Source organism: Tauraco erythrolophus, chromosome 1 (genome assembly GCF_009769465.1).
Source record: "Tauraco erythrolophus isolate bTauEry1 chromosome 1, bTauEry1.pri, whole genome shotgun sequence".
Classification (NCBI taxonomy): Eukaryota; Metazoa; Chordata; class Aves; order Musophagiformes; family Musophagidae; genus Tauraco; species Tauraco erythrolophus.
In genome coordinates, this window is record NC_141465.1 from 9,725,458 (window position 1) to 9,737,601 (window position 12,144).

The 12,144-nt window shown below is 41.4% G+C and overlaps 1 protein-coding gene across 1 annotated transcript; it reads left to right on the forward strand.

Annotated features, from left to right (window-relative positions):
* The first annotated feature begins 268 nt into the window (after window positions 1-268).
* Window positions 269-9,609, forward strand: PCNP (PEST proteolytic signal containing nuclear protein). The gene is made up of 5 exons (XM_086617195.1): window positions 269-338; window positions 3,852-4,072; window positions 6,070-6,144; window positions 6,656-6,711; window positions 7,682-9,609. The coding sequence occupies exons 1-5, from the start codon at window positions 284-286 to the stop codon at window positions 7,809-7,811; spliced, it is 537 nt and encodes a 178-aa protein (XP_086473321.1). The 5' UTR covers window positions 269-283; the 3' UTR covers window positions 7,812-9,609.
* The last annotated feature ends 2,535 nt before the right edge of the window (window positions 9,610-12,144 follow it).

Consider the following 12,144-nt stretch of genomic DNA (forward strand, 5'->3'; position numbering starts at 1 on the left):
GGAGCCGAACGGCGCCCACGCGCGCGGTGCGGCCCCGCGTCACCCACCCTTCGCGCTCACAGCGCTCGCCGGAAGCGCCTCACAGCGGCGTCGCTGGAAGCTTTCCCGGCTCGGAGAGCAAAGCTTCCTGTTCGTCATTCCCGCTGCGCCGTGGGAGGCGGGGCCGGCATGGCCGCTCTGGCCTCCGCCCGCCCTTTCTCTATGGTAGCGGGACGGCGGGCGGGTGGCAGCGCCGCGGCGGGGGAGCGCGCATGCGCGGCGCGGGAGGCGGAGGCGGGGGAAAATGGCGGACGGCAGAGCTGAGGGGGAGAAGGCGAAGCGGCCCCAGCCCGGAGGAGGTGAACATGTAGCGCCTCTCGCCGCGTCGCTGCGGGGTGGGCAGGGGGCCCCGACCGGTCCCGCGGGGTGGGGGGTCCGGGGGTGCCGCCTCGGCCGGGCGGGCGGGCCGGGCCGGGCCCGGCCCCGTGCGGAGCCCGGCCCTGCGGGGAGAGGGGGCGGCCCGGCCTGAGGGGCCGCGCTGGAGGGAGGGCCGAGGTCTGGGCCCGCGGTCCTCACGCCTGAGGGTTAGCCTCAGCCGTAGAGGAGCTTTTTAAAAAGTCTTGGCGCTTCTCCTTGTCAACGTGAATGCGTTATTTCTCTCTCTTTAAAAAATACACGGAATAGTTCTGCCGTGTGCTGAGAGAAATTTGACTGTCGCTGCTGGCAAGGCTGAAGAAAACGCCTTAAAGATTAGCTTTTAACAGATGCGGTACCTTTTCAAGAATGGGTACAGTGAATATTCCTTATGTACCTTTTTAAGCATCCTGGTTTTTTTGCTTGGCAGCAATGTGCAAGTTTGCTGTTTGGTTTTATATTACATTATGAGTTGAACATTCCTGTCATCTTCTGTACTACTTATTATCAATTCTGCTAAAGTTTTTAATAGTATGTTTCTTTTCTTCTTTCTTCTCCTGACTTAAAATTGAGAAAATAGTGTTTTTTCAAAGAAAAAGCTTCCTTTTTCAGTTTTGGGTTTATTTTAATTTTATTTAAGTATATCTATAGGCAGAGGGCATTTCTTTGATCTGTTGAAAGATTAAATCAAGCTTGTAAACCAATTAGGATAGCCTCAACAGTGAGTATTATTTCTGACAATCACTAAACCATGAACAGTAATACCTGATTTTAGGCAGTTCCTTCACTCTCGATTCTATATTTTTTTTCTTTTAGTTTTTTGATTGGTTGGGGTTTTGTTGTGTTTTTTTTTTTTTAATTAGTAATACAGTAACTGGACAGCATCAGTATGTCACTTATCCATACCATCTCATGTACTGTTGATGTGCTGAAACATGGTCTTAATGAGTTATGGTACATTGGCCCTCAGGAAGGATAGTTAGTTCCTGGTGATTTTGAAAGCAGTTTAGTCTTTAGCTTTTGCTGAGATCAGTGGGATTGACCTTAAAGTTACTTTAGTTGTGACTGGTTTGTTCCCACCACCACCAGTGGTCATGCTCCCAGGGGCAAGAGATCCTGAAAGACTGTGCAATTAGCACTGTCAGTCTGGTCGCTTAAACCACTTAGCGGAAGCTGTCCACTTACACAGCTTGTTGATGCTCATGAGGAAAAACTCTTCTGTGAAGTGGGACAGCTTTTTATTGCTGTGATTTATGAAAAGAGCACTGATCAGACTAGTTTTTGCAATAGTACTGGTGCTTTCTGTTGGTGAAGTATGACCTTCTTGAGATCTCTAGGAAATAATAAAGAAGCCTTAATGTCTCGAAAAATGTATAAGCATTGGCATGGGAGAGACCTGCTTAATGGATAACATACGTCTGCATCTGTAACTGTTTCCTGCAGAAATAAACCAGCACGATGGCTCCCTCCCAACCTACCCTAATTGTCCTATACCCTTTATGTCTCCTTCAGCAAGTAAGGGTATTTCTTTCAGCACTCTACAGTTTGTCCTAAGTGGAGCCTAGTAGAAGTAACATTCAGAATGTAGTGGTGATAGGAGCTAATTTTGAGAGAGAAGCTATTTAACATTTTGATGAGAAAACAGATGTGGGTAGATTGTGTTAGGATTCATCTTGTGCTTAGTGATATTCTAGAATTTGCAGTCAAAGAAGCAAGCTATAGTGTTAGTTAGCATTAAACTTCAAGTTGGCATTAGCTTAGATACCTGGACTGGTCCAGTATGCCCTGAGATTTAGACTGCTATGGATTTTGTGTCTTATGGAAAATAAGACTTTTAGGCCCACGATTCCAGCACTTTTCAGGCAAATGAATCAGCTGCCTACCCTTCCTTCACCTTACAGTCTATAGTGTACCTAGACTGGGCTCGTAGCTGTATCTTCCGTTTAATGTGATCTTACGGACCAGCTGTAGAGAGCTTCTCATGGCCTTGCAGACTGACGCTTGGAAAACTCTGCCAAGACAGCAACCAGTACCCAAGGTCACTTGTGTAAAGTTTGCTTGTTTCTCTTTCCTCCTTTGTTTGTCACTTTTGTGTCTATGCTTTCTAGGTCAAACCTAGTGGTGCAGATTAGTACCATTTTTTAATAGAGTGAAACTGATTAAAGTTACTAATATTTTTTTTTTTGTGATCTACTGTGTTTCTGAAGGTGAATAATAAATCCATTTTTGTTCCAATCAATTATTATCTTGATAAGCTAGAAGAGTGGGGTAGAAAGGGTATATATTCTGCTGCTTATGATTTTGGAAATAGCAGAAAAATATGTATAGATGGTGTCCCTAGTTTTTCTTTCTCCTGGTGTTGTTTGCTTCCTTTTTTTTCTCAGACCTACGATCTTGTTGACCCCCAGTTCATACTAGCTTCTCTCCGATTGCTCTCTTATTTAATAGCTTTTGGCTGTTAGGAAGCACTGCAAAGAGCTTTGTTCCCTGATGGTCTGAATTTGCTGAGCATAGAAGGTCCTGCTCTCCACTTGATATAATGAGGAACTGGTGCTAGCTCCAGTTTTCCTTGGACTGGTAGTATGAGCACTTTCCTGCCTGTCCATTCTCCAATGTGTGGTTTGTGTTTTTTTTTTTTTTTCCTTCTGCTACTGCAGTGATTTGCTTATTGCAGCAGCAGAGAAGTGTATTTTTGCTGAAGCATTTACTGTGTTCAGTATGAGTTTCCCAAGGACACCTTTGTCCTTTGGTGTAGCTGAAGAAGCCGAGCGTATAGAAATGAAACTGTGATTTGAGTGTTTTTTCTCTGTGGATCATTGTTCAGCTGCTATGTTTTCCATGACTTTATACAAAACCAGAAAAGATGATACCTATGTGTATGTTTTTCTAGTCCTGATTCCTTCCTCAAGCAGAGCGTGGCAGGTTTATTACAGATGAGATGCGGACAAGCAGTGACTTGAAACATGATTGAGACAGCTGGCCTCACTGTGGTCACTTCCATGATTTTAGAGTTGTGCCAGACAAGCCTAGAGACTGGCATGGACATGTTTTTGTAGAAATGTAGTAGAATTAATTTTAACTTAGATTGTCTACTCTAGATTTGAAAGTGGGATTCCAGTTATGAAAGCTTATCTGTGACAACTTAAACCCTAAAAAGGTTTAGTGATCTACATTTAATTTACTACGTGAACTTTGACTTCCGTACTAAATAAAGAGATGGTGCTTCAAGATTGTTTTCCTGACTCGTACACAAGAAGTTCTTTACAAGTAGTGGAGTGCTTGCAGTTTCTTCTCTTCTTTGTGTTTTGCTGTCCACTAAATGTACATTAGTGGAAACTGCTGTCACTAAACACACCTTACATATTGCACCCAAAGTATAATGCTTTTTGAGGTTGCTGCTCCCATCAATCTGCTCAGTAAAAATAGCTCATCTTGGTAAGTTGTTTCGACTTCACCAGGACCTGAAGAAGAGGCAGAAAAACCTGTGAAAACTAAGACTGTTTCTTCCAGTAATGGAGGAGAAAGTTCGAGTCGCAGCGCAGAGAAACGGGCAGCTAATGAAGAAGCTGAAGACTTCACCACAAAGCCTGCTCCTGCCAAAGTGTCCAAGTTTGGATTTTCCATAGGCAGTCAGACAACAAAGAAGGCATCTGCAATATCCATCAAACTAGGAGCAAATGTAAGTTGTCTGAGGGCTTTTAATTTTAAGGAAAGTGAGGCAAAGGGGAAGTACTTTGGGGAGGCTTCCATGTGGAAGGAAAACCTTGAGTTAAATGTGGGTAACTTGGATAAAGTTTAAGAAAGCATCGGAAGGCCAGCTAGTCATGCACGTGTAAGTACTTCGAGGTGATTAATACTAGGTCAGTTGTCTCAGGAAGCGTAAGATTCGATCAAAATGGACTGTATATCTTTGAACATACAGAATAATTTTGTATTGAGATTTGATAAGTCTGGAATAATTTCCTGAGGAAAATGAGCAGACTTGTTAAACTGTTCAGGCTACTTTGAAATGAGTGCTGGAAGCTTTGTTGCATAAGATGCTTAAAGCTACAAGAAAGCAAGTACTCTCCTAGATGGCTTGCAAGTCTCTCCTAGGTGGCTTAATAGGTCGTCTTCCACTCCAAAGATCTTATTTTAGCATGGGGATCTATAGTTTATTTTTCAATGACTGCCTGTTCTTTTTGCAAGGTCAGTGGGATTCATTTATACTACGTGCTTTGTTACGTAGGTTCCTAAGAATTTGGATCCCCTTTATTGTCCAAGACAAGGTATCCTTGTGCTTGTTCAGATGTGAATCTGATGGTTCTTTTTACTATCAAAGTAGTCCTCTACTAGCTTGGGCAAGGACAAGCCAGATGCTGCCTCTCTATTTAATATGGTTCGTTTACACGTCCCACGTCCCACTGTTATGGATACATGATAAATCCTTGTCTGGATGAAATTCAAACTGTAATCATGAAAGGCTTGCACCTGCAATGCCAGCGTTTACAGATCTGCAAGAGATGAAAAGAGTGCTCTGTTATTTTGAGATGGGAGAGAGATGTGGGCTGGCAGCATTCTAGGGTATAAATGCAATCAGGTCAGTTCAGACTTCAGAAAAATTGGCAGAGCTGCCTTCTCTGAGCCACTAGCAAGCTCCAGTTTCTCGTGTAGAAAGATACTTCCAGTGGCATTAAATTTGACTCAGGATTTCTGGCTCACTGAATTTAGTGGGTGACTGACAGTGTACCAGATTGGGCAGTGCTGAAACTTACCCTGTTTCTTTTTAGTCATTTTTCCTCCCTTAGCATGTTACCAACTCCTTGGAGCTGGGGCTTTAAAAAATGGCTCAATATTTATACATTGTATGCTATTGGCAAGGAATAGCTGTAAGCAGTTGCATAAGGACTCTGCTGCAGTATCAGCTTTGAAACTATGAGTGTGTGTGAAATAATCACCAATAAAGTCAAAATGGAGGAAGCACTGTGTATGATTGATTTAGATAATTGGTAGTACTATAGGAGCAAACTGTTACTGATGACTCAGTGCTTTCTTGGTGGTCTTGAAGTTACTTTTGATGTCTCTGCTGCATTACATGTCACAATTGTGAGTTTCATAGCTTCTTACACTTTAAATAGAGGCAGGTGTTTACTGGAAATCAAAATAATACTTTTTGAAGGAGCCTTATCTTAATCAGACTGTGTGATGCACACTGATGGTAGTTAAAAAGTGTTGTATTGTTTTTAACAACGTAACAGCTTTCTGGCTTAAAGATAAGAAAATAAACATGTTCTTCTTCCTGACATTGATGGATAAGAATTCTCCAAAAGAATAATGGAAACAGTGACACAGTAAAATTTTGAATACCACAGCTTATTCAGGTTCTGATTTAATTGTTCATGTCATGCACTAGTGGCTGCATAGCCCTGCAGCCTGCTAGAAAGTTAAGAGTTGCTTGTGAGGAATTGTAATATGAGAGGGCTCGGCTTGGTTTTCAGTGTATCCCGCACGAATCAGCAGCCATTTCCTTTTTTTCATTAGAGAGAAACCTTTATCTGCTTGATTCAGACAAAACCACTTTTACCCCTCATTGCCCATTTCAGTGAAGATGTTTGACTTCATTTTGCCAAAATATTTAAAATACCAAGGATAGCTTTTTTGAGTAGTAGACTGACTTGTGCATTTGGTCTTTTTCAGAAGCCTAAAGAGCCGGTTCCAACCCTTGCTCCAAAAACCCTTTCTGTAGCAGCAGCTTTCAATGAAGATGAAGATGTGAGTAACAAGCTAGTGATCGACACAATTTAAAAGTACCGTTGTGGGTTAGAGTTAGGTAGAGAGAATGGGTCATTTAAGGTTCTTTACATAAACATCAGGGATTTTCAGCCTAGAAACATCTCTTGTGTTTCTGTTTAAGAACATACAACTTTTTAGCTTTTGTGTTGGTTCAAGAAATCGTTAAAGCAGTGATAACTTTTCCCTGAAAATGAGATGCACAACATAATTTGAATTAATGGTTGCTTTCTGTGGGCTTGATAAAGGGGAGGCAAAGAAAAGTTGTGCTTCTTCTAGTTTGCTAGGTGTTTTATTGTCGTGTTACCGTTCCGTCTTACACAGAGGTGGACAAAGGAATTTGTATTTCTTTCTATAAGCTTGTAGAACCTCTGTTTTGTGCCAAGTCACTTAGCTTTCCCGTAGGGCTGTAGTCCATACTACATCTTGTCAGGCATTTGCAATGTGCGGAAGACAGCAGCCAGCCACACTCTAACCTCCTTTCTCTCTCTAGAGTGAACCAGAAGAAATGCCTCCAGAAGCCAAAATGCGCATGAAGAACATTGGAAGGTAAGTCAGCTTTAAACCATGGTTTGGAGAGGGGTGAGTGTGTGAGAATACTTTCTTGAGCACAGGTCAGATCTTGCACGTGGTTTAGAAATATAGGAAGATAGAATAGGTTCAAAAAGGTTTTTTCTAGAACAAAAAAAACACTTAAAATAGCTATTTTCTAATGTTTCAGCTATATCTTAAAAGTGGTACACTCACATTTGCGCTTTGAATCTTACTTGCTGCCTTCTTTCTGAGGAGCAAATTGATTCTGTATTAAATAGGAGCTCACTTTCTTCTTGGAAGGGTAGTAGGTGGGAGAGTAGGTGCTTGCTGCTAAACTTTGTGTCTTTCTAGTTCTCCATTTTATAAATTGCCCTGAAGTAGGGTAGCCTGCTCAGATTTTTAAACTCCTGTGCAAGGGGAAGATGAGAATCATCTCTTTCAGAGAGATGAACAGCTTGATTACTTTTAAAGCAAATATATTTAATTCTTCTGCTTGCCTCAAATTTGAGTATTGGGCCAATCCTAAAATAAATAGGGATATTTTCAGAGGAGGCTTCGCTTAAGTTAGGGATGAACTTTGAGCACATGTATTTTAAAGATGTTTATCACAATAGACTGCTTTCAAAGTCAGTCCCCTGGAGGCTTGCTACAGTTCAGTGTGTTTTTTTTCCTCCAGTAGCAAATTTGCATCCTCAATTTTGTAGCCCTTGCCACAAGTTCTTCACAGCTGGCAGCAGTTACTGCCACTCCCACCTGCTTTGCTGCCCCACCTCATCGCTCTGTCCTGACGTGCTACAGAGAGATCAGTTCTGTGGCAAACTTACAGTTGCTCATAGTGAGGACTCCTGATGTAACAGAAAGAAAGAAATGTGTGGTAGTTTCTGGCAGCAGCTTGGACTTGAAATTGGTGGTTTCAGTGTCATGTTGCACAAACTACTGTAGTTGAACTGACTTTCTCAACTGATCTTGCTTTACTTTTTTACAGGGATACACCAACCTCGGCAGGACCAAATTCCTTCAACAAAGGAAAGCATGGTTTTTCTGACAACCAGAAGCTATGGGAACGAAATATAAAATCTCATCTTGGAAATGTCCATGACCACGAAAATAACTAAATGATGTGGATTGAGAGTTGGGTGTTTGGGGGGAGGGGAGGGTGTAACATTAAAGGAACAGTTTCCTTTTTTAAGAATGGTATAAGACTATCTTTGGAGCCACTTTTTTAAGATTTTGAGTGGTACACTAATAATTGAGTTTGAAATTAGAGGTAATTTATGTTTTGTATACAGATTTCAAGGCATTTGCTAATTTTGTAGTTCTGTGTGATTAGTTTCAAAAGGTTACAGATAATAAAGAAATTGGAGTGGTATCTTTTTAAGATTTTTTTTTTTTGTCAGCGATTAATTAAGGTGGATGAAAAAGGTTACTGTCTCTTTAATCAGGTTAACATTGAATGCTTTTGCGTTCTCACTTCTGGCTCCCTCTTCATAACAGGAGGAACAGTTGACTCCTAGGAATACTGCTAAAGAAAGTGAGCATTGTCTTGTGCTAGAAGTGTTACTGGACTATTAATTTGAATATAAACTTATGCAGGAAATAATAAGAACCTGGATTTTTTTTTTCTCCCTGCAGTCACCTTTTGTTAATTCTCTGCAAACTAGGAATTATGTTGCTCTGAGTGGCTCTGGTAACTTAGCTCTAATTTTGTTTAATACTTAATGTAGGATGTGTAATCTGTGGCCTGTTTCATCCTAAGGAAGTGGGCCTTGTCTGTATATTAGATACAGTCTGTAAAGAACATTCACCACAAAGGTGAATCAGTATTTTCAGTGTGCTCCTCTTAAATCATTAGCCTTGAGTAGTGCTTGTTAGCATTTCCTTGTGGTATACAAAAGCCACCACCAAAAAGACAAGCTAATGTACTTTAAGCTTCACATTTGGTTGAAATATTTTTCTTTACTATGCCTAGAAGGAGTAAAAGCCACACCAAAAATCGATAACTCACTGCTTAAGTATGATAAAACCTAAGATGCACTTTCCCTGTCTTGCCATTTAAAACGAACCGCCTTGATGCCTGTGATCTCAGTGGACACTATCGGGTTAAAGAAGAATCCTGTATTTGCAGTCCTAATGCTTCTGACAAGTGTCAGCTTCAGAAATAAAACTCGACCTTTTCCTTCCGTCTGCCTTTTGCATTAATTGTCAACAATGACATTAGTCTGGTCAGTTTTAATTTCCTAGATTTCATACTGCAGAACAGTGGTGTAGGATTTCAAACCTAGTGAAGATTGTCTACATTTCAGTCTAATTCAGATTGCATATTTTTAAAACATTTTACTAGCAGAACTGGTTAAACAAAAAGTTACCAACAGCAGCACCACCCCCCACCAAAACATGAAGTTCTTTTTAAACTCAAATACCTGATAGTGTCAACTACCACATTAATTTCAGCCTGGAACTGGTTTTAGAATTCAATACGTTAATCGCTTTCGTCTTTCCTCTAAAACCTTTCTTCATGCTAAAGTTGAACCTGCAAGTGCAGAAAGGAAAGTGCATCTTGAAGTGTATTTTTTTTATTATTTTTATTTTAGGAAAGCTCTGACCACTTAGACTTTTGAGTTTGTAAGTTCTAAAAAATATTTTTTTGTATTTTTGTATTGTATGTGTAATCTTTTTTTCTTTTGAAGTCTGATGCAGTTGAATACCTGTAACTATTTTCTTTAAAAGCCTTGTTATAAACGTAACATAAAAATGTATACATTATTTTTTTTTTCCATAGCAGAAATCTCTGGTTTATTTAAAACAAAAGAAAACACACTTTCAGAACTGACTTTCAGGACTTCCAAAACTGGATTTGGGCATGACTGGAACTAGGCAAGGCAAAATGAAGAATTTACTTTTCGGTTATTTTCATCACATGTGGTTATGTTTGTCAAAATAAATCCCTTTAAGGTAGTGGTAATTTACAGCGAATAACCAGTTTATCTTGCTCCATGGTAGTTACTTGATACTGTCTCAGTCACTTGTATTAGGAAAAAGCAAAAGGGAACTTTGAGAAAGAGTAAGAGGATGATTTTGAGACCTATTCTTTTTTAGTTAACCTGCCACCAACAGTGTCTTCCACATCTTTGGCTGAAGTAGGCATTCGTTTCAACAGAATTTCCTGGTACTTCAGAATCCTTTAGAAAGTAGCTAGGCAGAACAGCAGACACACTAGGAAATACCTTCCATGCAAGTGAGAGAACAGAAGTTGCATTTCTCTTACTCCCATGGTCAATAAAGAAATTCTAAAATCCTAGACCTTGGGAGGGACTGCAGCAGCTTCTAGATCTCTTCACCTTCTAGCTGAAGGTGAGCAGAGATCCTCGATGTATGAGTTCTGTTCCTTCTCAGTACTTCACAGAAAAAATGGATCAGGATGGCCTAAATCCACTTGGGACTGAGCACCTGACAAGCTTGATCCTGTAGCTACAGGGGTGTCTGCTGGTGTTTACTGGCTGATGCTTACAAGAAAGAACAGATATGAAAAGTATTGTCGAGGCAAATGTTAGCTGGAACCTCACTTGAAGTTCTAGGCTTTTGTTACAATAGTCATTGGCTTTGCATGAAGGTAGTCTGGGGATGGGTTTGTTATTTTTTTGTTCTTTTCCTAAGAATATTCAGGAATCCTAAAGCTCCTGGTAAACTACCTGATTGAGCTATCTTAAGTGCTTCCAGGATATATGCTGAGACTTTTAGCTACTTAGGATAGCAAGGTCTGTATTCCTATCAGTGGTTGAAATGTCCATCCATGTAACTTGTGCAGTTTTTTCTCAGGAGGCTTATGCTTGCTTAGCAGTAAAGCTTTACTTGGCACCTGAGCGGCTTGCAAAGTGTTCAAGACATTAGGTGAAGATGTGAGTGAGTGGTTATCCAGTAACCTCCTCCGTGCCACCATGCAGCCAGGCCGCTTTTGAGCCTGCTGGGTTGTGAATGGATCCAAACTCATCTAGTGCTAACTGTATTCAAATAGTGAAAAACCAACACAGTGCGGTCAGCTGCTGGTGGAAGTGGTTCATGTGCTGCTGATGTAACCCCTTTCACAATTTCATTCCTTTCAAAGCATAGGAGATGTGCTGTCCAGATGCGTAGAATCTAGATTTTGTCAGCAGAAAGCAGCACCCAACCAGCCTGTCTGTGAGGTAACTGGTAGATGCAATTTTAATTTCATAGGCTTAACTCCCACATCACAGATGACCTAACTGCAGTATTCGGCCAGCTTTGGCAAGAGCAACCGTCATGTCCTAACGCCACCCACCATGGCAGCAGCCACAGCAGCCTTCAGGACTGATGCACTTGAACTCTGTGGTTACCAGATGGGTAGAGCCCCTCCTTGTCACAACTGGGCGGCCGTGCTGGGTTCCGTGTGCTGAGGTTGGCTTCAGCAAAGCTTTCAGCATGAGGAGACTGGGAGGGAAAGTCAGCTTTTGGGAAAACAGCGGCTTCAGCTTCATGAAGAGGCACACAGAGGTTTTAAACTACTGGAAATCACTGGTGTCACTAGAACTTTCTAGGCTGCCGTAAGGTAAGGAGATAAATCTGGAGAAGCAACGGAATTTCAAGAAGGCTTTTTATCTGTGTAGTTAGTAGCCTTAGCAGGTGTTCTGCAAAAAGAGGTGGTTTGGGTTTTTTTAATTCATTATAAAATTATGAATTGAGGAATGCTGAGTAGCTCTGCCCTTAAGCTACAGAAGGGAAGGTTACATTGTAAAGTCACCGTAATTTGTCTGGTTCCTCTGCCAAGAGACACTAGAACACCATAAAAATTGGATAATCAGCAATTTGCTTTTTACTTCACCCTATTAACACCTTCCTTCCTTCTTCTGGTTTTAGTTATGAAGGGATCTCCTACTGTTCTCTAATTTTGATAGACTGGCATCTTACAAACTGTGCCGTGCTTGCTTAGGAAAGCTGCTTGTGTTTAGTGACGTGGAGCCATTGCCCCTGGGTTGGTGCATAGTTATCCATAGAATTAAAAGCATGAAACATCAACTGTTACACTTGAGCTCTGTATATAGCGTCTGAAATTCCTCTTCCTGAACTTCCATTTGAAAGTCTGGAGTGGTGGGAGTCCAAGCAAGAGTTAGTCACCGAAGCAAACCTTTAAACTCTGCAGTGCACGCTTTTTGCGGTGTGGGTACGTACGTGCCAGCTGCCCTTCAGGCTGGGGAGAGCGGGAGAGAGCGGAGCGGCTGCCCCAGCTAGTGATTAGAGTGTGTATTTTTTGATTCAGTGGCATACGGTGAGATTTTAAAAACCTGTGCTGATCCTTGTGACTTAGTTCCGAAATTTGGTTCTTGGCATTGGGTTTCTTGATGAGACGGGTGCACAAATAAAACATTTGTGGTTCTGTAGCAAGAGCTCCGCTGAAACCTGACTTATGAACCTGTGTTTGTTTTCCTTGCAGTG